Source organism: Equus quagga, chromosome 16, assembly GCF_021613505.1.
Source record: "Equus quagga isolate Etosha38 chromosome 16, UCLA_HA_Equagga_1.0, whole genome shotgun sequence".
Lineage (NCBI taxonomy): Eukaryota > Metazoa > Chordata > Mammalia > Perissodactyla > Equidae > Equus > Equus quagga.
Genome location: NC_060282.1, coordinates 632,654 through 659,046, shown reverse-complemented (window position 1 = coordinate 659,046; position 26,393 = coordinate 632,654). Strand labels below are relative to the sequence as shown.

The following is a 26,393-nucleotide window of genomic DNA, read 5'->3' as shown; positions in this document are numbered from 1 at the left end:
GAGAAACACTGCAGCTCAGCCAATGAGAAACACCACAGCTCAGCCAATGAGAAACACTTCAGCTCAGCCAATGAGAAATGCCACAGCTTAGCCAATGAGAAACACCACAGCTCAGCCAATGAGAAACGCTTCAGCTCAGCCAATCAGAAATGCCACAGCTCAGCCAATGAGAAATGCTTCAGTTCAGCCAATCAGAAATACCACAGCTCAGCCAATGAGAAGCCATTCCCTCCCTCTCCCCCTTTTTCTCTATAAAAGCAGCTCCCCTCCTTTGTTCTGTGGATTTGCCTACAGGTTGCCGTAACGTGCTCTCTGTGAGTTCTAATTCTTTTGGCTGTTCTATAATAACCTCATTTTGAGATAAAATAGGCAAATTTGCTTTTTAAGTTGTCGCTTGTAAAACAGTTGCCCTTTTGGTCCAGTCCATACGTTTGCCCCCATCCAAGGTTCAAGACAGCAAAGTCCAAGAGCAGTCTAAGAACTAGTCAAAGAGCTGTTTCTCTGGAAAGGCCACTCCGACTCCATTTTCAAGTGGCTCCGCTGGAGGCAATTTTGACAGTGTTGAGCCCGAAGGCCGCATTCCCCACCCCACAAGTCGGGGCTCCGGCTCTCTCAGCATCGACCCCCCAGTGGCTTCCCGTCTCCCTCCCCGCTTCTGCCCAAGCTGAGAGCTCCTGGCGAGCGAGTGAGCTGACCGCCCCGAGCCGCGGCTTCCATCGGGGGTGGGAGAAGACCCCGGAGCCGCAGCGAGGACTGGCCCGCGGGGGGCCCGCCGCAGCCCCAGCCCTAACGCTAGGCCGCGGGAGACCGCCAAGGGGCGCTGCTCCGCCGCGGACGCGGGCTCGCTCGGGGCGTGGCCTCAAGCCCCGCCCACCGCCGCCGGGGCGTGCGCGCGTGCGCACTGCGCCTCTTCCCGCAGGGACTGCTGGGCTGCGGGACGCGGCTGGGCGCCCTGCGGGAGCGGAGCACTGCTGGAGGATGTGGCGACCGGTGAGCCCCCGCCCGCGCGGCTCCGCGCCCCCTGGCCCGGCCCCCGCAGGCTCGCGGGGGAGTCGGGGCAGCTCTCCGATACCCCGGCCTGTGCGGGTGCGGCGGGCCTGCCGCCAGCGCCCGGGAGCCCGCTCCTCCTCGGAAGCGGGTTCGCGTGGTGGGAGCCTTACCCCCGAGCCGGCCTCTCGGAGCGCCCGCCCCTGCCCTGCCCAGGGCCGGCTCCCCAGGCCACGGACCCCCTTCGCCCTCTCCCGGCCCGTCTGCCGCAGACCCGCGCTCCGGACGGCCGGCACCCGGGCTGGAGGCCCTCCCCGCCTGTCCCTTCACCTGCTCCCCCGAGGGCCCTTCGCCTGGTCACCGACCCGCCTCCGACCGCCCGGAGCCGCCGCCTGGCCCCCGCCTTTGAGCAGAGGGCTTTGGGGGGTGGAGGCGCGGCCGTCTCTGTGGGCTGCCCCGCTCGGAGGCCGCGCCCCCCAGGTCTCGAGAAGCCCCTCTCTGTCAGGCCCCCTCGACTTCTGCCTGGCCCTCGCTGCCCTCCCAGCGCCTGCTGCTTTGGATCCTGAGAGTGCAGCGGCCTTTCCCGTGATGTGTGCCGGTCGGGCCTCCCGTTTTGCGGCATCTCTGCAGTTAGCATGGGCACCTTCCAAACCAGGTGTCCTCATCAGGGGCCCAGATCCTACCCACTCGCTCCCCAAGAATCTAGCCCTTTCCTCATAGGTTTCGAGCTAGAGAGGCTGGTGGGGGGTTCATCAGCATTTTCAGCTTGGAGTCTTCTGCAGAGTTCGTGTTTTCCTAGTAAGCCTCTCGTGGATCCAGATATTAACAGTACAGACGAATTTCCACGAACTCTCGTGGTTATCAGGGAGCAGCTCCATTGCACAGGGGCGTTCTCTGAGCTGAGACGGTGAAGCTGGGTTAGTCTAAGAGTCAGGCAGAGAGACACCGGGTTGGCCGTTAGTACAGCACTTTACAGTTTATAAAGCTTCTTCGAATACTGAGGTCACTTCATCCTCCAGAGAGCTTGGGGAGTGGACAGGCAGGTTTTAGCCCCTGATTAGGAGCTGCTCATAACTAGTCAGTGGAGTGGGCCAGGTAGACTTCTGAGTCCTGGCTGGTGTTGAGAGGGTCACAGGCCCTTGGGACAGAAAGGGGCAGGGCGCCCTAGTCATGGTCCCCAGACCACCGCTCCTGGGCCCGATTCCCAGTCTGCCGCTTGCTAACCATGAGAACATTTCTGTGCCTTGGTCTCCTTTCCTGCTGCGGTGCATGGGGCTGCTGGCCCTGTCATTAAACTGCCCAGGTTCTTGTCACCTCTTTGTACTTTTTCTGTTTCAGGTCTCGTCATGAGACTCAGCAGTTGCTTCTTACTGCTTTGCGTGGCTGGTCCATGCACAGTGACTTTTTGTCTCCCTTCTAATCTGTCTCTAATCCACAGGGTGTTAGAAAAACACACAACTCAGCTTGTCCCTAAAACGTGAGCACGTGCACTCATGGTTCTGTCTTAAAGTGCACACAGATTTTGTGAGCGTTGTAATATCTGTTTGAGTGTTACTCGGAGCTCCTGTATGCTACTTTATAGGTTGTTAGCTGAGTTGCAGATGAATGCTCTGTGTCTGCAGACAGACTGTGCACACACTGAGAAAGCCTGAGAGGCCGCGCTAGGGGAGGCGCGTCTCATCTTGTCCAGACTGGAAGGCTTTGGGAGTGAGAGGAGTGCTGGGACAACAAGTGTAGACCAGGACGGTCCCAGGCAAGCCAGGGTGTGTGGTCACCCTGGCGAGAAGGCACTGGTGTGCGGGAGAATATCCTGGGGACCGGCTTCCCTCTGTACCTGTTTCCCAGCATGCTCTGGTGCTGAAGCCTTGGGTGTGGCTTGGGTTATATGTGATGTGGTGGAAATTGCCCTGGACTATTTCCTGGAAGGTCTGGCTGCAGACTCTGCCTCACATTTATAGCCATGTGACCTCTTTGGGCTTTGGGGATGTCTCCTGTGTGATGGGCGTAGTTTGGGGAGCACTGAACATCCCAGACTGGAAGGAACCAGGCACTTGAACGGCCCTGTGGGCCCTGATCGGGGTTCTGGGGCCTCCTCCTTGGAGTCCTGTCCCGAGCCAGGCTGCTGCCATCTCTTGCCTGACTGTAGCCTTTGCCCCTTGCTCAGCTTGCACTTTCACTTGGGCCATGTGGGGTCCTGGTTTTTCTGTGCTTAGCCACCATTTGTCTCAATTCAGCAAGCGTTCATGAAGTTTCTACCTCACCTAGCAAAGCACCGTGCTGGATCCTAGAAGTACAGAGGTGATTGAGAGGAGGGCCTTGCTCAGTCTGGTGGGGAGACAGACCGTAAACTAGCAGTCACACGCCTGTGGGACAAGGACGTTTAGAGAGGTATATACAAGGTGCAGGAGTGTGGCAAGACAGGAGTGGTGTGAATCGGGTTGGGGCGAAGGGCATCCCAGACAGGACAGCAGCCTGGAGAACAAGCCTGGGCCTGGCTCTGCTTGGGGTGTCCAGGATCTACCGGAGAGATCTTTGCCAGGGAGCGTGAGTGAGGATTCGGCGCTGGGAGATGAGTCGGGGAATGAGATGCAGCTGGAGCTCCGACTGCAATGGCGGTTCCTAAGAAAACAGCAGAAAACTCTTACTAGGGACTGTGGTCAGGAGCCAGCTGTTACTTCTCTGGCCTCACCCACTCTGAGCCTCTGTACACAAGAGTACTTGGCACTGTGTTGACCAGGTGCCCAGAGGCTGTGGACTCTGGTCCTCAGCTTCCCCAGCAGAACTCCTGACAGTGGTGGACAGTTGTCAGGAGGCTGGGGGCGCAGCCAGGTTCTCATGCTTTAGTGTAAAATAATTTGAGATTTAGCATTCTCCTCTGTAAAAGAACGGTATGTTTTGACATGAAGATGATGTTTACAGTTGTTAGATAACTTGACTTTTTCTCATGAAACCCTTGCTTATCAATGGCTCTCGGGGACAATGTGCTCTGCTCTGTGGCTGTCAGACCCTCCACGTTGAGGGATTTCACTGCACGCCAGTTTGGGAATGTTCTGTGCTTAGCCACCGTTTGTTTCAATTCAGTCTCAACCGCGGAAGCAGTTAGACTCGGGTTCCACTCCCAGCTTTGCCAGGAGTTTTAGCTGTGGATCATGTGAGAAAGTAAGTGTGGCAGTCCCCGCTGTAGGTAGTGCCCACCTTTTGTTGAGTACCTGTCATGTGTGGGCCCTGGGGGAGGTCCTGTATTTCCACCACCTCTCACCTTTCCAGCCTTGCAAGGTGGACACTGTTACCTCCTGTTTGCAGACGAAAGGTGTCGGAGAAGGGCAGCAGCCAGGTACAGGGTGAGGGGTGGGGGGACATGCAGCCCAGGCCTGTCCAGCGGGGGCTCTGCACTCGGGGGGTTCTGCCTTGCTCCGCGGCACCCCATCAGCGCAAGGGTGCTTTGCGTTATGCACCATCTGTACGTTCTGTGCCGTTACACTGGGGCCACCAGAAAACCTCAGGGGCCACTGACTGTTTGGAGCCTGGCCGGGGCTGGGCTGCATACACCTCTCCTTTGGGGGTGCATCCTCACTGTGCACCCCTCCGGGTCTCCCTAAGGGACCATGGGCCTTCTCCAGGTGGCGAGCCCTCTCTCAGGGGCGCCCTCCTCATTCGCAGTCGTCTGCCGTCTCTAAGTCAGACACACCCAGAGCACACGTGTGGCTCTCTCCTGCTCAGCCCTCATGGGCATCCGGGGAGTCGTGAGAGGCTGGTTCAGCCCGTAGTCTTGGGGCAGCTGCGCTTGGGCCCGAGCATGTTATGTTCCCTGCCAGCCCTCGCTTCAGCGTTGGCGCGCACAGCCTCTGAATCGTGAGGCCCTGCACTCTACTCCTAAGTCGTGGATCTTTCCTTTCCTTCTGGATGCTAACGATACAAAATAATTATTGTCTGTCAGCCTTGGCCTTGTTCCTTGTTCCCTGCAGTGGTGCAGCTTCTGAGTCAGTGAGCCCCGTTGCAACTTTGCAGCAAACCCTACTTTGCTGCCCTTTCAACGCTGCTGAAAGTAGGGGGCAAGTTGTTGGGAGGAGGGTAAGGGCATTGGGGACCAGCAGACGGCTTGGCACAGTGAGGAGGAGGAGGGCCTGGGGGAGACTAGCGGCTCCTTGACCCCAGGGTGACCCCAGCATGCACCTCTGCACACACTCCACAGTGCTTGTGTGGGCGGGCACCGCGCCAATGGCTTTGCAAATGTCAGTTCACCTGCTCCGGACTTTAACAGTGCAGCAGTACCTGATTTATAGACAGGGAAACTGAGGCCCAGAGAGGGAGATAACTGACCCATGCTGCGTGGCTGGTAAGTGCTGGAGCCCAGATTCCAGTTCCAGCCCGAGAAGTCGGGGTCCAGAGTCTGCCCCGCTTTCTCAGCTGCTGCTCTACCTGAGTCTCTGGGGTGGGGTTGTCCTGGGCACTGACATGTTGAGCAGCGTCCCTCGCCTCTGTCCACTCGATGCCAGGAGCACCCCTTCCCCCAAGCTGTGACAACTGAGAGTGTCTCTAGACAGAACCAGATGTCCTGGCACAGAACCGCTCCAGATGAGGCCCCTGCCCTGCCCTCGCTGCCTCATCTCTGAAATGCCACCTTTCTGGTTGTGTCTTTTTTTTTTTTTTTAAGATTTTATTTTTTTTCCTTTTTCTCCCCAAAGCCCCCTGGTACATAGTTGTATATTCCAAGTTGTGGGTCCTTCTAGTTGTGGCATGTGGGACGCTGCCTCAGCCTGGTTGGATGAGCAGTGCCATGTCCGCGCCCAGGATTCGAACCAACGAAACACTGGGCTGCCTGCAGCAGAGTGCGCGATCTTAACCACTCGGCCACGGGGCCGGCCCCTAGTTGTGTCTTTGAGTAGCGTAGCAGATGCTTGCCACCTCTGATTATGAAAACCTTTAAATACAAGGACAAGTTGACAGAGTGGTATCAGATATTTAATAATCCAGATACCCACTGCCTAGATCTATCCATTATTAATATCTTGCCCTGCTTGTTTCTGTTTCTATTTGAAGGTATATATTTTGTTGTCATTGGACCATTTGAAAGTAAATTACAGACATTTTGACACATAATCTGTAAACACTTCAACACGCATCCCCTAAACAAGGACATTCTCTTGTGTAGTCATGGTAAATTTATGGTGCCTAAAATACTAACAGTGACTCCCTAACGTGTGCTATCCATATTCAGACCTGTCTGTTGTCCCAGAAGTGTGTGTTGTAAATGCTTCCTTTCAGATTGGGGTCTGGTCAAGGTTCGTGCTTTGCACTTGGCGTTGGTCTGTCTAGCCTCCTAATCTACAACAGTCCTCCTACTTTTTTTCCCCCATAACTTGTTAACTTCTTGTTATGAAAAATTGCAAATATTTACAGAAGTAGAGAGAATTGATAAATGACTATGCCCAGCACCAGTAGTTCCCAACTCATGGGTCCTATTGACTTCTTCTTGAAGGGGCCAGGCCATTGTTTGGAGAATGTCCCGCACTCGGGATCTGCTTGTTGGAGTATTCTCAGGGTCACTGATAAGGAATGTTGAGCACCAGTGGCTGGCAGCTGGCAGCTGTTGTCGGTTCTGATTCAGTGGGCTTGTGGTCTTGCCCAGATCAGAGTCACAACAGAATCCTCACTGGCCAGAGGAGCAGGCAGCTGGTGTAGACGGCCTCGAGGCACTCCTGGCTCTCAGGTGCCAGCCTTGGTCATCTTGCTCAGCTCCTCATGCTTGCCCTGCATCCGCTTAACTCTGTCACCCAGCCACCCTCCCTGGGCCATGGCTCTGCCCAGGGCTCCAGCCCCCTCTGAGTGGACACTTGCCCCCCCTTCCCCCGGGTGACCTCCACAACACATCACCCCTCCCTGCGGGAACCTCTGGGGCCCCGGCTGGCTGCAGCTCACTTTGCTGCCCACCTTTTCCTTTGGGGCAGCCACCACTCCCCTTCCTGAGCACACATTATGTTTCCAGCCACACAGGCCTGGCTCCTTCTACTCAGAAACGCCCTGTGCTCTCCTGGTTTCAGGCCTTCACTGATGCCATGCCCTCTGCCTAGAAGACCCTCCCCAGCGTCCACGTGGAAGTCCTGCTTGCTGCCAGGTCGCAGGATCCCTCCCTCCCTCAAGCCCCGTGCTGTCCTGGTGGCCCTGTGGCTCTGTCTGCCTCTATATGTGGTCCCTGGTAACACACAGAAACCACCAGCCCCTGGTCCTCGCAGGCAGGGTTGCTTGCTGGGCGTGTATGGTAGGAGATGTGGAATTGGGTGAGGAGTGCAGGGCAGAGTCTGGAGACCTCCTCGCAGAGAACAGGCAGGGTCTGGACAGAGCTTGGGCAGAGTTACCTCTGGGGGAGGGGCAGGCAGGGCTGAGCCCTCCTGGCACAGCTGCTTGTTGTCACAAACCCTTGTGTGATGTAAGGTGGGAGGTAGTTGGGATCTCGGCCTGGAACGAGCCATCCTGCAGGCGCTGACTAATGTTCTGAGCCACTGTCCACCACCTGTGGTCACAGGTGCCTGTTCACCGGCCTCTTCTTCTACTGTGGCCAGGTCAGGTGTGTGGACCAGAAGGGCAGCAGGGTGGGTGGCTCCTCTTGCACAGGAGGCTGGAGCTGTGGACCCCTGGGTCTCTGCCTGCTGCTGGCCGTCACCTCCTGTCTGCCTGTGGCTGCCTCTCTTGCCTCTGGATGGTTTTCCTTGAGGATCTGCACTCGCTGTGTGTGGCCTTGCTGAGCAGAGGTTTACTGTCAGCCCTTGTTCTCCTCTTGGGACAATAGGTCATGGACCTTTTCCTCTGACTTTTGCGTTGTTTTGGAGTCCTTGAAATTCAGGGCTGCACACTTTGGCCAGAAAGTGATTGGAAAGTCAGGTCCTTATTTGACCCGGTGTTCACAAGAATAACGTTAACATCAGTGCCGCGGGTTATGACTTACTAGGCACAATCTTTTTTCTCTAAAAACTAAGCATTTATGGTTGGGGAATTTGTGCTTGAGGAGCTCGTAAGACCTCATAATTCAAATAGGATTGGGAGACCGAGGTTGCCAGTTTGCTCGGGAGAGCTGTGACATTGCCCTGGTCGCTAAGATAGGGCAGCACACTGTGCGGAGTCACCCTGGTACTTTGCTTCTCAGGTCCTGCTGGCTGTGGCACGTCGTCCGCTCGGCCTTCCCCCCGCGTCTCCAGGCAGAAGCTTTCCCGGGCTCCACCTCTAGGGTCTTAGTGTGTGGAAGTTGCTGTGCCTTCATTTGCTTTGAGAACAACCGCCTGCACGAGGGGTGTCTTTCCTGCACCCGTTCTTCCACCTTAGCGTCTGACATCTTCTTTCTGAATGTGTGATTAAGCATTCTGACATTCTCTTTGGAAACACAGAATGCCTTTCCGAGGCTGCTGGGCAGTGGTCTCAGCAGCAGGAAATAGTAAAGGATAGGGTCCCAGTAGAGTGGCAGGGGCAGGGACCAAGGGGACATTCAAAGGCAGGGTAGTTCTAATGGCCTGTTGAGGTGTGTCTGAGGCAGAAGCTCCTGGTGCAAACTGTGTGTAGCCTTCTCTTATGTGACACTTTGACCTCAACCTTGCTCTCAACAGGTGGAATTGTCTTGCATTGCTGAGTCAGACCTGTGGGCCTGGCCCCACGCATGGGCTGCGGGAAGCACTGACATTCTTTGATGACGTATTTGGGCGGAGGGTGGCGAGAGGTGCAGCTTGCCCCTCAGATGCATGCCTTTGTGGATGCCGGGGAGCAGAAGGTGTGTTCTTGCCTCGTCTGACCCCTGCTGTTTGCTCACTTTGCAGTCACAACTTTGCCACTTCCACTCTGCTCTGCTGCAGAGCGGGCTGAAGCCCTGGCCGTCCCCTGCTGCCTTCTTCAGGAGAAACCTCTGGGTCTCGCCTGCAAGGTGGTGAGTTCTCCACAGCCACAGGCACCCTTCCGGGCGTGTGCTTCTCAGCAGGCAGGCATGGATGACCTCTGCTCTGAGGCCCCAGGCTGGACCTTCTCTGAACCCCCACCCTCAAGACAGGATGCGTTCGCTCCTCAGTGCGGTGCGCTGGGATCCACGACCGCCAGGGTTCTGACCTGGGACTGGAGTTTCAGGGGCGGGACCCCCTGACAGCACCATCGTGAGCAGATGGCAGCTGGAGCCGTGCACTCCCAAGAAGACAGTGATGGGTTCAGAGTGCAGGAGGGTGGGACTGCTGCAGGTGGGGCCAAAACGGGGTAGGAGCAGCAAGCAACGCAGGGAGGAGGGCCCAAGGCCTGCAGGCAGTGGGCAGGATGGGGCGGTAGTGAGGGGGGAGGCGGCTGGAGCGAGGCTCAGGCCTGGCAGGGCCGCGCGCCGGGAGTCGCCCAGGTGCTCCCTCACTGCTTGCCGACCAGGGCGCAGACACGTGACTGGATGCTGGGGCGCCTGCTGGATTCAGCTCCCACTGGGTTCAGCATGTGTGGGGCTCCTACTGGACTCCTTGTCTTGAGCTCTCACCTTATTCAGTGTGTGTTATCTATGTCTTACCCGGGCTCTGCTCTCTTGACACTTGTAGTCCAGTTGGGCCGTCAGCGAGGTGGACGGTGGTTGTAACCCTGTATAGTATAGGTGGCCCTGGTCCCATGAGGATTCCAGCCCTGTCCTTGAGCTGCTTCCCATGTAGCTGAGGAGCCAGTTTCTGCATCCACTGGCCCCTTGGAGTCTGGTGTCTGGGGTGTCTGTGGGGCTCAGGCAAGGCGACTTGGACACGGTGGTCAGAGAGCACTATGCTGACCACACATGTGCCTGGAACTGATGTCACCTGCAGAGGCTCCTGACGCGGCTGCAGCGTCCGTGGGGTTGGCGAGGCTTTGGCCGTGAGTGCTGTGCAAGCTCAAGGGAGCAAATCCTGCAGAACCCAGGCCAGGTGGGGGGCGCAGATGGGAACTAACCTGGGCTGTACAACTGTCTCCACCAGGTCCTTGAGACCCCAGCCCCTGTGGAAGAAGGCGCTTTCTGCCACGGCGGTGGGGGTGCCCCTGCTCCTGGGAGTCCGCTACTTCATGGCAGAGCCGCAGGAGAAGAGGCGGATGCGGCTCGTGGTAGACGGTGTCGGGCGCTTCAGCAGGTAGGAGGGTCCGGGTGGTGTGGCGTGGCTTTCTCCCCTGCTGAGTCCTGTCTCTCAGACACATGGGGCCTCGAGGGGCCTGGGAGGGGCTGCAGGGTTTTGCTGGGAACTTTCAAGCTACCTTCCAGGCATCCTTGTGCTGCCTGGTGGGGCAGCCGAGCATCGCAGGGTCCACACGGGCATAGTGCAGAAGAGCCGTCCATACTGGCCACAGCCTCCACAGACCCTTGACATCTGCCTTGACCTGTGAAGGGCAGGGGAGGTGAGCCAGTACCTCCCCCACCTCAGACTTCTGCTGGTGGGCAGACAAGCAGCTGCCTCCTCCTCCTCATCTTCCCTCTTGCCCCGCAAGGAGGGTTGGCATCCAGACAGAGAGGTTTAGGGCTCAGAGGGAAGGGCTGCCATCTCACCTTCCCTTCCAGTGGGCTGGACTAGGGGTGGGTGATGTCTGCATATTAACATCAAGGCTGCCTTAAACTAAAGGCGCTTTTCATACTCCTTTGTCTCCCAGTGCAGGATTCTGGGGGGCAGGGGTGATCTTCCTCTTGGAGCAGCGTGGGTCGGCATCCCTGCTCTGGTCAGACCCAGGAACTCCTACAGCCACAAAGTTCTGAGAACCAGCTCTTGGCATTGATGAAGCCTCAATTTACCCAGACCCACTGTTGGGCTGGGAAGTGCACATACATGAGACCTCAGTTAAGGAGGCTGCGGGGGTGGGTGCCCCACTCCACTGGCTCCGGGCACCTGCTCCCTCTTGGCCTAGGTCAGTTTCTCAAAGGAAGGGTTAGGCCTGCAAAGGCCTTCAGACTCTCAACCAGAAGCTTCATTAAGATTTACGCCAGTGGCGGCCCTAGGTGGGCAGGTGACTGAATGCTTGACCCCTTCCTGCCTTGTGGACGAAACAAGCACATGACTTCTCAGCTCACTGGTGGCAGTGGCGCCCCTGCTCTGGCTCCCAGGGTGTTCAGTTGATGGGCTTGCCTGGAACTCCTGGTTGCCCTCGGGGCAGGTTCTGGGCAGTGGCCTCTGTGTCCTGCAAGGTTGTCCAGTCTCCATACCCCTGAGGTGGATGAGGGCAGAGCCTGGAGTCGGCTCTGTCTTTTCTGTGACCCTCCACTGTGTAGGACTGTGCAAGACTTGTGGGGACTGTGCCTATGCAACCTGGTTGTGAAATGCACACTTGACAAGTCTTGGCTTGTCTCACTTTCTGCTGTTTCCCGTGTTAGATACCCCAGCAGCAGGCTTGGCATGCCTGCCTTCTCTGCTTCCCTCCTGGGAAAGTTAATTTTCACAGCTTGCTTTAAGAGGCTGAGCTGGGATTGGAGGGAAAGGAGCTAGAACTACTGTTCTCCCAACAGTCTGCACGTTCTTGTCAGCTCGAAGTCCTAACAGTTGCCAGGACGGACAAGCCTGATGGAGCATCCCTGGCTGGGTACAGGGTGACCGCAGGGCCACACAGCATGTCCTGGGTAATGGGGGCCCAGGAAGGAGCACAGTGGGGAGTAAGTCAGGACCAGCTCACCATGCGGAGCTGGCGGCTTGTTCTGTTGCACGAGAGCGGAGATCAGAACACGTCCTGTGTGCCCAGGCACTCAGAGATGGGGTGGCGGAAGGTTTGCATCAGGGCCCTGGCTTCCTTCGTCCTTATTTAATTTTAATTTTTTAAATCTCTGTGGGCTTTGCCTTTTTTTTTTTTTTTTTTGACAATTTCAAATGTTCAGAAAAGTTGCAAGAATAATACAAAGGAACTTTTTTCTTCTTGAAACATTTGCAAATAAGTTGTCAACGTGCTCCATTATCCCTGAAATCTTGAGTGTATTTCCTAAGCAAGGACATTCTCCTCCATAACCGTAATCAAGAACCATCCATTATATCCCTGTAACCCTCAGACCCCATTTGTGTGTAACCAGGTGCCCCAGCAACAACCTTTTTAATACAAGGATCTGGTCCAGGGTTCACGTCTAACCTCCTCCAGTCTGGAGCAGTTCCCCAGTGCCCCCCGACTCTCATAGCTAAACTTGAGGTCCGGGCCTGGTCTCCCAGACCCCCACATCTGCCTAGGACTTCTGACAACAGCTGCAAGTTCTGGGGTCCCAGCAGGCTGTGTCACTTCAAACCACTCGCTACAAATTAGGGGGTCCCCACAGACTCCTTCAGTTTTTGATAGTTCCCCAGGACGACTCACAGAACTCAGGAAGTGCTATGCTTGCGATTACGGTGCTGTTATAGCAAAAGGGCACCAGCCAAAGGAAGAGATGTGCAGGGTGCGTTCCGGGAGGATCCCAAACTCAGACTTTCCACGTCCTCATTCTCCTTACCCTCCTGTCGTCGATGTGACAGTCCATTTGGATTAGCCCCCCAAGCTTCGGTGTCCAGAGTTTCTGTTGGGGTTTCATTACGTGGGCACAAATGACTGAGTCATCAGCTTCATAACTGAACTGTCTCCAGTCCCCCATCCTCCCTGGTTTGGCTGATACCACTTGGCTCAGAGCCCCAAAACTCTAATCCCACGAGTGGTCTTTCTGGCTGTCAGAGCGCCGTGTTAGCACAGACAGTCAGGGCCCATCATGGATCACAAAACTGCTGTCACTGAAAATGCCACAGATTGAGGGGCCATCTGCCAAGAGCTGGGGCAAAGGCCAGACCTCTCCTCAGGTGAAGGTAATTCTTCACTACACAATGACCTTGACACATTTGGAGGCTTATAGGCCAGTAATACTGCACAAAAGAGGTCAGCAAACTATAGCCAGACATGGCTGCTGCCTGTTTAATAAATGAAGCTTTCTTGGAACCACAGCCACGCCCATCCGCTTACATGAGCCTGTGGCTGCTTCCACTGTAAGGGCAGTGGAGACCGCCTGGCCCATAAAGCCTAAAGTGTTTGCTGTCTAACCTTGTAAAGAAAAATCTTGTGACCCCTCTCCTAGAAGGTCCCTCAGTTTGGGTTTGTCTGATCACTCGTAGTTAGATTAAGTTGGTGCGTTTGGGCAGCAATAGCACAGAATTGTGTTCTCTGGTATCTCTGGGGTGGCACATGACTTCCGTTTGTCCTGTTAACTTTTGCCACTTGACTGACTTCCTTGTACCTTGAATTAGGTCAGTGTTCGTTCCCATCCCTGCTGTCCACTGGCTTAGTTCCTGCCTATATTTCTTTGGGCATTCATTGTTACTGTGATAGTCACCAAATGGTGTTTTCTAATTCGACTAATTCCTTCCACATTTGTTGATTCGTGTACTACTGTGAGGAGAGATTTCTCCCCATTTATTCATCCCTTATTCATGTCAGTCTGGACTTGTGGGTTTGTACTTTATTCCATGGGTTGCTCTCTGTTGCTGTCACTATCATTTTTTGCTAAGAATGTTCCAGGTTTGGCTTGTGGGAGCCCCTTCAACCTGGCTTTTGTGACCCTTTTTTATTTTTATTATTTTTTTGTGAGGAAGATTCACCCTGAGCTCACATGCTCTCTTTTTGCCTGAGGAAGATCAGCCCTGAGGTAACATCCATCCCAGTCTTCCTCTATTTCGTATCTGGGATGCCTCCACCGTGTGGCTGATGAGTGGAGTAGGTCCATACCTGGCATCCAAACGCACGAACGCAGGCCGCCAAAGCGGAGCGCGCAGAACTTAATCACTCAGCCACGAGGCCGGCCCCCCTTTTGAAAATTTTTTAATCTCCAACGTTTTATTATAAAAAGCTTCAAAGATACAGCAGAGTTGGAAATGCTCTACAGTGAACCTAGATTTTACCGTTAACTTTTTCAATCCTTTTGACGTGTCTTTTGAGCATTCTATTCCTTCTGGCACACAGGATGCTCCAGGCCCCTCTTGTTCTCTCCCAGCCCTAGAAGCTGCTACTCTCCAGGGAGCCTGGCTCCTAGGAGTGGAGAAAGGTCTCAGGGACCATGACAGGGCGTGCTCGCATCACTCGGGCTGTGTCTGCTTCTGTGGACTAGAGTGAGGGGTGTTTCTGTGTGCACATGTGCGCACTCACCCTTACATGTGCTCATTCCTGTCTCTAGTCATAAATGTCAGCCCTGCGTCCACACAGGTGCCTCCCATTGCCAACACGCATTGCCGTCCCCCTCCAACCGGGAGAAACCTGGCTGCCCTCGCCCTTGACTTAGTGACTCACTCGACGAGTTGCGCTGAGCGCAGCCTTCACCCCACTGCCGTCACCCCACCACCCCTGGGCAGACCCTGCGTGGACTGAACTATTCAGGAAGGAGGGAGGCCTCCCCTTTGGGCCCCCAGGGAGCTCAGAAACCCTGCTCCTTGCTCACCTGGCCAACACGTGCCCCCTTCTTCAGGCGACACTGTTTGTCCCCTGTGTCAGGCTGGGGGTGAGTGGGACAGACGCAGTCTGTGGAGCTCAGTTTGGCAAGTGTAAGGCATGGGCCGACCTCACTGCTCCAAGACGCCTGATCTCCACAACTCTTGGGAGCAGCATGTGCCCGGCCCGGGCAGCAAACTGTCCGAATCCAGCAGCCTTTTCATTCTGGTCCCTCCTGAGGTGGAGGCGGCGAGGAGCAGGAGACAGCTGAGAGGCAGGATGGAGAGGCTCAGCTTGGACTGGTGGCCCAGGTCCTCTCAGGGCTGTCTTGAGGAGCAGGAGCCACACCCCTGTCAGGAAGGCCCAAGGGTCTGGGGTCTGCAACACTGGAGGCCTGGATTCTGGTCCTGGATCCTTCCCTCTCCAGACCCAGGGCTGCTCATCCATAGCCTGGGGCGCGGGGAGTGAGGACCCCTGCTGACACCAGAAGGGGCTTGGACCTCCAGGACTGCACAGGCCATGCTCTTGGCCAGGAGAGCAGTTGAGTCCCAGCTCTGAGACTCAACTCCCTAGGGGCTCCTGTCCACAGGTGTGTGGAGGGCACCTGCAGAGGGCTGGCAGGGCCCAGTCTGGGGGAGGCGGCTGAGTGCGCAGGAGGCAGGAGTGCAGGGGGGCCTGGAGTGAGGGCGCATCTGCAGACGGGAGCTGGTAACAGAGTGCCACCTTGGCAGCCCATCAGAGCTGTGCCAGGTCTTGGGTGGAATTTTTTATAATGAGTGTTACAGAAGAATGAAAAAGAAACCACACCTGGTGGTTAGGGCTCGAGACCCCATCCCAGCTCTGGCCCTTCCCGTCTGTCCTGGGTGCCCATCAGGGTGCATGCAGGGACTGAGGGGTGGTGTGGATGCAGGCTGTCCATTCTGCAAACCAGGGGCCGAGACTGACCTGCTGTCAGTGCTGTCCTGAGAGCATGGAGGCTGGACCGGGACTCAACAGCCCCTGCCACGTGCTCACAGTGGTCTGAGGGGCTGGCAGGGGTGGGGCCAGACAGGGCAGGATCTGAGATGAGTGCCTGCCCGGGGCTGAAGGTGCCCTCTGCTAGCAGGTCTCTGAGGATCGGCCTACAGATCTCCCTGGACTACTGGTGGTGCACAAACGTCATCCTGCGAGGGGTGGAAGAGGTTTGTCCCCGCCACCTGGGCCATAGCTGAACCTGTCTGCACTCTGCGGGGGGGGGGGGGGGGGGCTGGAGGAAGCGGGGGGACTGAGGAGGCACACACCTGTCCCCATACCTTCCCTCTATGCCTGTGGTCAGAACAGCCCGGGGTATTTGGAGGTCATGTCTGCGTGTCACCAGCGGGCAGCCGATGCCCTGGTGGCCGGGGCCATCAGCAACGGTGGCCTCTACGTGAAGCTGGGCCAGGGACTGTGCTCCTTCAACCACTTGCTGCCCCCCGAGTACGTCAGGACGCTGCGCGTGCTGGAGGACAGGGCTCTCACACGTGGCTTCCAGGAGGTGAGCCCTGCTGAGGCTGGGAGGTGGGGGCTCTGGCAGTGGCCCCCACGCTTCTCCAAGAACCCTCTCCTGCCAGGTGGACCAGCTGTTCCTTGAAGACTTCCAGGCCCCACCCCACAAGCTGTTCCAGGAGTTCGACTATCAGCCGATTGCCGCTGCGAGCCTGGCCCAGGTACACCGAGCCAAGCTGCATGACGGCACTGCCGTGGCCGTGAAGGTACGTGGGGGGCCTGCCTGGCACTGCAGTGGGCTCAGGCCGTGGCAGCGGCTGCAGGCCCTCCCTGCACCCTCACCTCACGCAGGTGCAGTACATTGACCTGCGGGACCGCTTTGACGGGGACATCCACACCCTGGAGCTCCTGCTCCGGCTCATCGAGTTCATGCACCCCAGCTTTGGCTTCAGCTGGGTCCTGCAGGTAACCGCTGCCCACAGGCAGGCTGCAGTGAGCAGCATCCTGCACATGCTGGGGGCGGGATGGCCCCTGACCTGGACACTTGACTGCCTGTGTGGCCCCCAGGACCTGAAGGGGACGCTGGCCCAGGAGCTGGACTTCGAGAATGAGGGCCGAAATGCTGAGCGCTGTGCACGGGAGCTGCAGCACTTCCGGCACATCGTGGTGCCCCGTGTGCACTGGGACACGTCCAGCAAGGTGGGCTGGGCCCCCTCCTGGGTAGGGCTGCCCAGGCCTGCTAAGTTCAGCCTCTTGCTCTCTCCCAGCGCGTGCTTACTGCTGAATTCTGTGAGGGCTGCAAGGTCAACGATGTGGAGGCCATCAAGACTATGGGGCTCGCAGTGCAGGATGTGAGTGGGCCATGTGCACAGGGCATGGGGACGAGGGAGAGGTGAGTGGGCCGTGTGCACAGGGTGATGCAGCGTGGTCCTGTTCGCTCCTCAGATAGCAGAGAAGTTGATCCAGGCTTTTGCTGAGCAGATATTTTACACGGGCTTTATCCACTCTGACCCCCACCCTGGCAATGGTAGGAAAAGCCCCAGGGGGTGGAGGTCAGGGGTGGGAACTGGGGGAGTGGTGATATAACCCTGAGTGCCATGTACCCAGTTCTGGTGCGGAAAGGCCCGGATGGGAAGGCACAGCTGGTGCTGCTGGACCACGGGCTGTATCAATTCCTGGATGAGAAGTAAGCTGGGAACCCAGGGTCTGGGGTGGGTGCTCACCCTGGGGCTGGCCTTTCCTGCCCTGGTGCTCTGGGCTCACTGCTGGGCCCCCACAGGGACCGGTCAGCCCTGTGCCAGCTGTGGCGGGCCATCATTCTGAGGGATGACGCCGCGATGAAGGCGCACGCAGCCACACTTGGGGTGCAAGGTGAGGCTGGGGCATGCGGGTACACAGGCATGTAGGGCCCACAGCCCTGGCTCAGCCCACCCCCAGACTACTTCCTGTTCTCTGAGGTGCTCATGCAGCGGCCTGTGCGCCTGGGGCAGCTGTGGCGGTCACACCTACTGAGCCGTGAGGAGGCGGCCTACATGCAGGACATGGCGCGGGAGCACTTCGAGGACATCATGGGCGTGCTCAAGGCGCTGCCTCGGCCCATGCTGCTCGTGCTGCGCAACATCAACACTGTGCGCGCCATCAACACCACCCTTGGCGCCCCCGTCGACCGCTACTTCCTCATGGCCAAGAGGTGGGTGCTGTGGGGCGCCTGGGGGGGGGCGGGCAGGGCTGGGCCAGGCTGACTGTGTCTCCCTGCAGTGCGGTCAGGGGCTGGAGCCGCTTGGTGGGAGGCACAGCATACCAGAAGGTCTGCGGTGCCAGGCTCCTTCGCCATGTCAGGGTCATCTGGGAGATGTTCAAGTTTGAAGTGGCCCTGAGGCAAGTGGACAAGAGGGGGCCAGCGGGTGGGGGACCAGGGCCTGCTGCCCACCAACCTGCGACCCCTTCACCCACCCCAGGCTGGAGACCCTGTCGATGCGGCTCACCGCCCTCCTGGTTCGAGTCCTGGTCCACCTGGGCCTCATGCCCAAGCCCGAGGAGCTCTATGAGTTCCTGGAGACCTAGGGAGCCCAGGGCAGGAAGACCACAAAGCCTGCCCAGGGCCAGCAGTGCGCCCAGCCTCAGGCCGACGGAGCTGGCCAGGGCTGGAGGTGTGGACGCCATAAGACCTGGGGCATTGAAGCAACCGTGTCCTGAAGTGGGGGAGCTGTGGGGCTCTGACCACGACTAAGGCAGGAGGCCCTGCAATGACCACATGTTCCTCTCAAATCAAACAAATCTTTTTCCTCATGTTTTGTACAAAAGGGGCGTGGGGGCAGCGTCCAGGGTCTAGAAGTGGGCGGTGACACGATCTGTCTCCAACAGGTCATCCAGGATCTGTGGGGAGAGGGAGTGGGGTAAGAGTGGGGTGGGCTGAGGGTGGGTGAGGGCAGGGTGAGGCTGTGGCTGGCTCACGATGTCAGGCGTGGTGCCGATCTTCTTGGCCAGCTCGCCGCGCTCCATGGTGCTCAGGTACAGGTAGCGGTTGAGCAGCTCCCCATCCAGGACGTTACGCACAGCGTTCTGTAGGATGCGCCGGTCCACGTGCAGCATCCTGGGGGAGGTGTGTGGGCAGTGGGGAGTCAGAATAGACCAGGGGTGGGGGGAAGCAGGAGGGGTGGTGGCAGGCTGGTGGGACAGTCACCGGAAGGCACGGGGGTTGAGGCCGGCGTGGTGGGGCAGCATGGTGGTCAGTGCGTTCTGCAGCATTAGCAGCCGCCGGTAGGTCTTCTCCTGCATGGGCAGCAGGAGCCCAATGCCGCCGTCCAGTGTGGCTGTGGGGAACAGTGTGAGCCTGACCGACCCCTCACCACACCCCGGCCTGTTCCTCCCTGGCCCCATCCTCCCTGGCACTCACCGAACCACGTGATGTGCTTGTTCTCCCACACAACTGACTTCTTGCTGGGCCCCTCGGCAGCCCCCCGGCATGGAGTCCTCCAGAAGGTGTTCACGTGGGCACCCACATGGAAGTCTGCCCGGCGCAGCAGGCGCATACCCCCGAAGCTCTCCTTGGCTGGGCCAGAAGGACCTCAGGTCACTGCCTGCCCAGCCTCCCGCCCAGCAGAGGGGAGGAGGGAGCACTCACCTTCCGGCAGGTACATGTACACCATGAGGTTGCGGTCACGGTCAGACACTGGGGAACAGAGCCCAGAGTCAGCCCCAGCCACCCCCAAAGTCTCAGGCACCCTAGCCCTCAGACCTTGCACTCACCCAGGAAGCCCAGCTGGGCGTTGTCCACCATGAAGTCCACGCTGTACACTTCTAGGGGTTTGGCATCCTGGGGAGAGGGAGGGAAGGGACGTCAGGGTCAGCCCTGGAGCCAGCACCCACGCCACACACACCGCTCAGGCCCCTCCGCGTACCCGGGACACGAGGCTCAGCGTCTTGCTCTCCTCCTGGTAGCGCAGCAGTGAGATGCTCTTCATGACGTCCGCAGCCAGGATGAAGTTCTTGACGCTGATCATCTGGTGGATGTAGAGCTGGGTGTCGATGAAAGCCATGCCCGTCAGCTCGCTGGCCCGTAGGCTCCACAGGAAGATCTAGGGGGAGGGAGTGGGCAGTGAGTGGTGGGCAGCAGGCTGATGCAGGGCAGGGCGGGGGGAGCAGGGGCACACCTTCTGGCCAATGGCCGACACCAGGTGGCCATTGCAATGGCACAGCGCAGTCACGGGGCCCTTCTGTTCCTTCTCATACAGGACCTTGAACTTGTTCTTGGTCAGGGGCTGGCCAGGCTCGGGCACCACCTCAATCACGTCCATGATCAGAATCTGCCAGGGGTGGGGAGCGAAATGTGGGGACAGCACAGGGGATGCTGGGCACTGCCTGCCACCACCCCCAGCCCCTTACCCGCCCACGGCACGTGACCTCCTCCCCCTGCATGAGGCAAGTCCCAGCGGCCACGTAGCCCTTGAGGCCTGACACGGTCTCCTCACTGCGCAGCGACACTGTCTTCATGCACGTCACATGCTCCCACTCCTCCAGCTCGATCCTGCATGAGGCTGGGTCAGGATACAACCCTGGGCCAGCTGCCAGCCCCCACCCAGGCACAACCTCACCTGGCGTTGGGGATGGCTTCCCAGCTGACTGGGGAGATGAGCTGGATGGAGAAGGCCTCCTGCTGGGGGTGGATGTACCGGTCATCTGCAGGGACAAAGGGGTGACAGTCAGGGTGGGGGAGCCCCAAGAACAGGCCCAGCTCTGGGCGTCTCGCACCTCTCTCGATGGTCTCAAACTCCTTCTCCTCGCCCGTCATGCGCGGGATGCGCGTGCATGGTGTGTTGGTGCTGGTGGCGACAGCATACACCTGGGGGAGTGGAGGGTGTCACATGCCAGAGGCCAGGCCCAGAAGGGCCCTGGCCTTGGTGGAGGGGTCAGACCTTGGACTCCACGTGGTAAGCCACATAGTGGGCTGTACAGCGCAGGGGGATCTTCCTGACAGGCCACGGGGCGTCGTAGGACAAGTAGGCAGGCAGGACGCTGATCCTCAGCTCGCCCTAGGGGCAGGGGGGAGGGGCTCAGTGAGGCCTGGCATCAGGGAAGACAGGTGACCCAGGCCTCCAAGGGCTCCCTGGGATGAGCTCTCAGCTCTGTTGGAGTGGGGTGGGCAAGGGGCTGCTGTGTCCACGTGAGGCCCTGAGAGAGGCCGCAGCTTGCTATCCTGTGTTTTGTGGGCTTCCAGCCCCTTCTCCCAGGCTCGCCCAGGGCTGGGACGCTGGCCACAGCTGTGGTCTGGGCCAGGGCAAGGCAGGGCCAGGCCTGGATGGCGTTGGGAGCTGCAGGCAAACGGCTGCCCACACACGGGCCACACCAGGCTCTGACAAACAGGCAAGGGAGCCCCTGCCAGAGCCCAGAGTGATCTCCTTCACCCGTAGTCCTAAGGGCGTGAGCACCTGCAAAGCACTTGCCACACCATCACTGAGTCCTCAGAGTGGCCCAGGGGGTCACTGCTCTTATCTTGATGTCAAGGAAGAGAAAATTGAGGCTCAGATCGGGTGAGAGCCTCACCTAGAGTCACACAGCGCCTAAGGGGCAGAGCTGGAGTTGAAGCCCACAGAGCAGTCACTGGACCCCAGCTGTCCAGGCAGGTGCCCTGGTGGGCTGCAGCCTCCACTCCCAACTGCCCCGTCCTCAAACCTCCCCCCAGTGTGAAGCCCCAGGTTTCACCTCCTTGGCCTTGACCCCCCTACCCTCTATTTACCCCCAATCCTCTAGGTGGAGCCCAGGGTTCCCCCTGTTCCCAGCCATCGAAGGCCTCCCATCCGGGGCCCCAGCACCTGGTCCTGCCTCCGGCAGCACTGACAAGTGTCAGAGGGAACCAGGCTGGGGCCACGTGAGGCTCCACCAGCCCTGGGGCCTCCCTACCTGTCTGTTGAAGTACAGGAAGCCTCGGGGGCAGTTAACATTGTGGAATGGAGCAAAGGAGTCAATGGGGCCATCAATGCCCATGGGGTGCAGCCGCAGGGCCCCTCGGCCGGTCACCAGGAGCCAGTGGGGTGAGGGGCCACAGATGAATACCTGGGGGAGGGCACCATGAAGAGGCTGCTGGGAACAGGCCCCATCTGCCCCCCTCTGGACTCCCGTCAAGCCACCAGCCTACCCCCGAGTAGCCATAAATGTCCTCAAAGTAGCGGAACCGCGCCACGCGGCCGCGGGCCCCAACACCCTCCTCGGCGCCGCCGCCTTCTGCCTTCTTTTTGGACGGCTTTGGCTTCTTCTCACGGAAGTTGATGTTGTGGGGGACCTGGGGCAGGGGCTGCCATCAGGGCCAGATTCTCCCCTGCCCCTCCCTCAGCCCCGCCCAGCTCGGCTCGGCCCGGCCCGGCCCCGGCACCTTCTTAAAGCGGACTTTGAGGTTCCCCTGGCCGAGCTGCGAGTCGTGGGGGAAGGCCTCGTAGATGAGCAGCTCCTGGTCCACGTGCACCTGGGGGGCAGCGTGGGGTCGTCAGGGAGGTGGCTGCAGTGTGTGGCCACGGGGGGCAGGGAGGGGTCAGTGAGGGGTGGCCACTGGCCTGTGCTCACCAGCAGGTAAGGCCTGCTCTGGCGGCTCCCCAGTGCCACCAGCAGCACCTCCTTGACGAGGGGCAGCTCGCCCTGGCGCGTGGCCTCCTCCTTTCGGGCCTCGCCCTGTGTGGTCGGCTGACCGAAGGAACTGTCTACCAGGACCCGCTGCCCCACGGGAAAGTTCTTCACCAAGAACACCAGCCGCCAGTCAGGGAGCTGGTAGATCTGTAGGGGGAGTGGGGTTAGCAGGGGCAGGTGGGGTTGGGGGCAGGAAGCTGCGCTGGGCACAGGGCGCCACCCACCTCCATGGTTCCGTTCTCCCGCACCAGCAGACACCAGTGGGTGGGGTCGGCCCGGAAGGGGGTGGGGTCCCGGTCTGCGGGGGGCTGGCTGCTCCTGCGGGCCTCCTCCTTGCTGGGGCTGAAGAGGGAGCCCGAGTCCCCGTACAGCATCTCCTCCTCATCATCCACTGTGGGGCTGGGGGCCGGCAGACTCGTCACAGGCAGCCTGCCGCAGAAGCCCAGCCCTGGCCTGCACCCCGGCCCTCCACGCACCTGGTCTCCGAGCCCTGGCCCTCCGCCTCCAAGCCACTGCGGCCCCCCAGCTCATCGCGGGCCCCTCCCAGGCGGCTCTCGGTGGTGAACATGCCGCTGACATCACGGTACACGCAGAGCGTGATCACCTTGGACTGCTGCAGGGACGGGGGCAGGGGTCAGTGGTGGGCACGGACAACGACCCCAGGCCCCAGGGATGGAGGAGGGGGCCTACGTGGTGCAGCGGGGGTTTGTGCAGCGCCAGGCGGTGGTGGCGGCCCCCATATGAGTCGCTCTTGAGCAGGAACATGGTGACATGGCCCTCAGCACTCATGATGACCACGTAGGGGTCGGCCACAGCACACTGCACGATGGGGGAACCCAGGTCCACGGGGATGAAGTGCAGCTGGTTCACTGAGGGCACAGGACGGTCAGCACAGGGTAATCAGCATGTACCACCCGCGGACACCGGCTCTCCCGCCCAGCCCACCTCCTTCCAACAGGCGGATGCCGAGCGGCGACACTTGCACGATGTAGCGATTGTCACCGATATTGCCAGCAAAGACTGTGGGGCCCTGCGTGGCAAAGCCACTGGTGTCCAGCTCCATGATTTCCTGCCCCGTCTGCAGGATCTGTGGGCAACAGTGGGTGAGGTGCACTCCTCACCTGGGGGAACCCTGCCCCACACTGCCAGACCCCCACCCCTCACCATAGTGGAGTCTTCCCGGCTCAGAATAAGGAACCCATGTCTTCGCCCGTCATCATCTGCTTCAGGAGCGCTGGGCTCCTGCTCTGTCCCCTCACCCTTGGGGGTCTCCTCCTGTGAAGGCAAAAAGAGCAGGAAGCCTACTGCCCAGCCAGGCGTGCTTGGAGACAAGGGGAGACTCTCAACCCGGACAGACCCCACGGCCAAGTCAGCGCAAGCCAGCAGATGCAGCGCCTCAACCGGCAGAGCAGAGCCCTGTCCCGGGCCCAGCTGCCTCCAGGCAGCCCCCACACAGTCCGCAGGGAGGGCAGTGAGGGGTCATCCGCCCCCTTGGGGCCTCCCTGACAGCCCAGATGTTCCTACCTGCTCCTTCCGTACAGGGGCGATGACCGTCCACATGTCATAGCAGCCAGGAAGTTCAAAGGTTGTCACCACCTGGGGCCGGATGCTCTTCTGGAATGACAATGGGGGTATCAGCCCACCCAGGTTGCACCTAGGAGGTGCCAACCCCACCCAACCCCACACACCTGCAGCACTGACAGGGCCCCATTCTTCCCATAACCGGAGCACACCACGATCTCCAAGTCTGGCTCGGGGCTGTTCTGAAACTGCACAGGGGCTTGGGGTGAGGACGGGACCCCGCCACTGTGTGAACACCATCCCCCTCCTCTTCCCCTCACCGCAGGCACCTCTTCAGAGAGGAAGGCGGGCTCGCCCATGGCCGCGTTAGCACAGGGTCCGATGTTGAGGATGCTGTCACACACCTGCAGGCACAGCAGTGGTAAGGCGGGCTGGCCAGGGTGGGGGTGCCCCCTCTGTGCCCAGCCTCACCTCAAAGGAGTAAGTGGCCAGCTGTGTGCCAGACTGGGCCTCACTGCCGTACACCTCGATCTCATCCACCTCGTCCTGTGGCACCGACTTGCCCCCTGCAGCACATGGAGAGCCTGTCTGAGCCCACCCTGGTCACCCAGCCCTCGGCCCTCCCCATCCAGCCCCAGCCCTCACCTGACCAGCCCACTGTGGAGTCCACTCGCTTCTTCTTTGAGGGAGGCTCTTCCTGTGAGGCAGGAGGGAGCAGTGAGCAGCCCTCTGAGGCACCCCTGCTCAAGGGGTGGTGTCCTGACAGGCCCCAGGCACCTACCTTCTCAGCGGCCTCGCGGACAGCACTGGCTGGGGGCTCCTGCAGCTTCTCCGTGTACTTGAGGAGGAGGGAGTTGCCCAGGCGAGAGCCAAGGAACAGGTACCCGGGCTCCATGGTAACCATCTGAGGGTGGGTCGGCAGTGAGGGTGGGGCCATGCCCAAACCCAGGGCCCCCCACCTAGTCCCAACTCACACTGGTGGTGAGGACACTGGCGGCAGCCTTGTCGAAGTGGAAGGCGCGGACGCTACGCATGCCATCGGTGATGAGGGTCAGCACGTAGCTGCCGGGAGGGGGGACACTGAGCTGGGGGCAGGGCTCACCAGGGAGGGATGCTGAGGGGGCAGGGCTCACTGGGGGGACACCGAGCTGGGCATAGGGGTGCTGAGGGGGCAGGGCTTACTGAAGTTGGGGAGAACTCACATCTCGCCACCCTTGAGGGAGATGACCATCTTGTCATAGGAGATGAAGGCCGCCTGGGCACAGTCGAGAGTGATCCGCACGCCCTCCTGGGTGCCTGGGCAGGACAGTCAGAGGGACTCAGTAAGTGCCCCCATCCCTGCCCCCCAGACCCACCCCTCAGCCCTGCCCCCACCCACACTCACGCAGGGGGAAGGCAGTGGTGCCGGTGGTGAGGCTGTTGAGAGCCACGCCGTATGGAGGGACACTCTGGTTCAGGTACAGCAGTGAGTTGACAGCAAAGACCACCACCCCACCTGAAGGTGGACACACAGGTGGGTGAGGCACAGTGCCCTCCATACTACCACCCCCCCACACACACGCAGCCCTCACCTATGGGCTTGGGCACAGCAAGGGCCTGGGTGCAGTCGAAGGGCAGGCTGGTGAGGGACCAGATGACAGGGTGGACCTTCTGCGTGATGTTCAGTGAAATGGCCACGATAGAACACGTGTCCTGCCGCACAGCCACCCGCCTGGGGCCACAGCAGGTGGGTCAGTCAGGGGGCCAATCACAGTGCTCCAAGGGCTGGGTGGCAGGGTCCTGACCCCACTAGGACCCGCCTCAGCATCTCCCTTCCCTGAGCAGGCCCCGCCCCAGGTTGAGGCAGCTGCAGCCCACAGCAGAGGCCCCTCACCCAGGCCAGGTCTGGTTGGGCTCGAACAGGATGAGCAGGGTGGGCTCGTAGTAGCCGTGCAGGAACTGCAGGTCAACAATGTTGAGAAGCTTCTCGTCCAGGGCCCGCACGTCGATGATGTAGCTGGGCAGGAAACTGGACCTCTGCCTGGTGGGCAAGGGGCTTCAGTGGCCGGAGGGGTGCAGGGAGGAGGGAAGTTGGGCTCAGGCAGCCCCTCCCCTGCCCCAGCACTCACCCCTCACCCATGAGCCCCTCGTGCTCCTCAGCCAGGCTCTCCCTCCGGAAGGGCAGGACCACCAGCCGCGTGCCGTAGATGAGCATGGCCGCACAGCGCCCATCGGGGTCCACCCGCACCCGCGGCGTGTGCACATTCTGCACAAACCCGTCCTGGGGGCAGAGGGGCATCAGGCCAGCCACAGGGCAGGAGACCCCAGGTATGTGACCGGCTGGGGCTAGAGGGCGGGGGACAGTGGTGGGGAGGGGTGGCCCTACCCGCAGCTCAGGCTCCTCAAAGTAGTGCAGAGACAGGGTCTTCAGGTCATGGGTGCCTGGGTCATACTCCACCACGGACAGCTGGGATGGCGGGGTGTCAGAACAGCCTGCTCACCACAGCCCTGCCCAGCACCACCCCCTACAACCCACCACCGTGCCCCTGACCCCCCAGCAGGCCTCCCCCACCTGCTCCCCCCTCCAAGCCCACCACCCACCTTGGCATCCTTGAAGCTCAAGAGCAGGGCATCCCGCTTGGCGCCCGCCAGCTGCACGCTGGCCATGGACATGACGTTGCCAAAGAAGGAGAAGGAAGCCACGAGCTCCAACTTTTCTCGGTGCTCCCGGTGGGCCTTCCCCTCTGGGGGAGAGGCCAGTGGGTACGGGTCTGGGCCCCGCACCCCAGCCACCCACACCCCCAGGTGTGGGGCAGCCACCCCTGAGCTCACCTGCACTCCTGTCATTCTTGGTTGGCGCCTGGAGGGAGGAAGAGGGAGGGCAGTAAAGGGCCACACTGCTGCCACCAGCAGCCCCACTTCCCAGAGGGACGACGGGAAAAGACGGCCCAGGG

At 59.7% G+C, this 26,393-nt stretch overlaps 2 protein-coding genes and 2 long non-coding RNA genes across 11 annotated transcripts in view; 2 read left to right on the top strand and 2 right to left on the bottom strand.

Moving 5' to 3' along the window:
* Positions 1-901: 901 nt before the first annotated feature.
* Positions 902-18,111, top strand: ADCK5 (aarF domain containing kinase 5). 5 transcript variants are annotated; one of them, XM_046641921.1, is made up of 15 exons: positions 902-990; positions 8,790-8,896; positions 9,936-10,085; positions 15,461-15,536; positions 15,671-15,871; positions 15,948-16,088; positions 16,174-16,287; positions 16,390-16,521; positions 16,590-16,673; positions 16,768-16,849; positions 16,930-17,008; positions 17,102-17,193; positions 17,260-17,512; positions 17,581-17,700; positions 17,781-18,111. In XM_046641921.1, exons 1-15 carry the CDS (start codon positions 979-981, stop codon positions 17,884-17,886), a joined length of 1,749 nt encoding a protein of 582 aa, XP_046497877.1. In that variant the 5' UTR covers positions 902-978; the 3' UTR covers positions 17,887-18,111. The 5 variants fall into 5 exon arrangements, with proteins under 5 accessions (XP_046497877.1, XP_046497876.1, XP_046497874.1 ...); XM_046641920.1 differs by having other exon boundaries at positions 15,458-15,536; XM_046641918.1 differs by having other exon boundaries at positions 17,581-18,111.
* LOC124227885 (uncharacterized) lies at positions 13,738-15,784 on the bottom strand. Of its 2 annotated transcripts, none has more exons than XR_006885579.1 (2): positions 15,648-15,784; positions 13,738-14,705 (listed from the first exon to the last, which is right to left on the bottom strand). It is a non-coding gene; the product is annotated as an uncharacterized LOC124227885 (long non-coding RNA). The 2 variants fall into 2 exon arrangements; XR_006885580.1 differs by lacking the exon at positions 15,648-15,784 and adding an exon at positions 15,301-15,450.
* The window catches only part of CPSF1 (cleavage and polyadenylation specific factor 1), a 17,395-nt gene continuing 9,087 nt past the window's right edge, over positions 18,086-26,393 (bottom strand). For 2 of the 3 annotated variants that reach the window (XM_046641913.1, XM_046641916.1), the window contains 36 exons: positions 26,272-26,299; positions 26,041-26,183; positions 25,826-25,906; positions 25,569-25,720; positions 25,334-25,480; positions 25,032-25,171; positions 24,845-24,955; positions 24,663-24,756; positions 24,435-24,522; positions 24,242-24,364; positions 24,106-24,157; positions 23,932-24,026; positions 23,790-23,864; positions 23,628-23,708; positions 23,464-23,553; positions 23,104-23,214; positions 22,885-23,026; positions 22,630-22,808; positions 22,416-22,552; positions 22,164-22,338; positions 21,880-22,086; positions 21,692-21,781; positions 21,458-21,601; positions 21,223-21,375; positions 20,238-20,354; positions 20,074-20,164; positions 19,917-20,001; positions 19,708-19,849; positions 19,476-19,628; positions 19,224-19,400; positions 19,072-19,138; positions 18,947-18,994; positions 18,719-18,874; positions 18,506-18,635; positions 18,277-18,415; positions 18,086-18,198 (listed from right to left, as the gene is read on the bottom strand). In XM_046641913.1, the coding sequence (XP_046497869.1) occupies positions 18,151-18,198; positions 18,277-18,415; positions 18,506-18,635; positions 18,719-18,874; positions 18,947-18,994; positions 19,072-19,138; positions 19,224-19,400; positions 19,476-19,628; positions 19,708-19,849; positions 19,917-20,001; positions 20,074-20,164; positions 20,238-20,354; positions 21,223-21,375; positions 21,458-21,601; positions 21,692-21,781; positions 21,880-22,086; positions 22,164-22,338; positions 22,416-22,552; positions 22,630-22,808; positions 22,885-23,026; positions 23,104-23,214; positions 23,464-23,553; positions 23,628-23,708; positions 23,790-23,864; positions 23,932-24,026; positions 24,106-24,157; positions 24,242-24,364; positions 24,435-24,522; positions 24,663-24,756; positions 24,845-24,955; positions 25,032-25,171; positions 25,334-25,480; positions 25,569-25,720; positions 25,826-25,906; positions 26,041-26,183; positions 26,272-26,299 (4,191 nt within the window). In that variant the 3' untranslated portion in view covers positions 18,086-18,150. The remainder of the gene's footprint in view (positions 18,199-18,276; positions 18,416-18,505; positions 18,636-18,718; positions 18,875-18,946; positions 18,995-19,071; positions 19,139-19,223; positions 19,401-19,475; positions 19,629-19,707; positions 19,850-19,916; positions 20,002-20,073; positions 20,165-20,237; positions 20,355-21,222; positions 21,376-21,457; positions 21,602-21,691; positions 21,782-21,879; positions 22,087-22,163; positions 22,339-22,415; positions 22,553-22,629; positions 22,809-22,884; positions 23,027-23,103; positions 23,215-23,463; positions 23,554-23,627; positions 23,709-23,789; positions 23,865-23,931; positions 24,027-24,105; positions 24,158-24,241; positions 24,365-24,434; positions 24,523-24,662; positions 24,757-24,844; positions 24,956-25,031; positions 25,172-25,333; positions 25,481-25,568; positions 25,721-25,825; positions 25,907-26,040; positions 26,184-26,271; positions 26,300-26,393) is intronic. The other variant, XM_046641915.1, reaches the window with a different exon arrangement.
* LOC124227886 (uncharacterized) lies at positions 23,740-24,843 on the top strand. The gene is made up of 3 exons (XR_006885581.1): positions 23,740-23,881; positions 24,227-24,340; positions 24,702-24,843. It is a non-coding gene; the product is annotated as an uncharacterized LOC124227886 (long non-coding RNA).

Bases quoted from the DNA above. Each gene is read 5' to 3' on its own strand.
- ADCK5 (XM_046641917.1), top strand. The intron at 10,086-15,457 runs GTAGGAGGGTCC...GCCCTCTGCTAG, and splicing joins GGTGTCGGGCGCTTCAGCAG to CAGGTCTCTGAGGATCGGCC. The intron at 15,872-15,947 runs GTGAGCCCTGCT...CTCTCCTGCCAG, and splicing joins TCACACGTGGCTTCCAGGAG to GTGGACCAGCTGTTCCTTGA.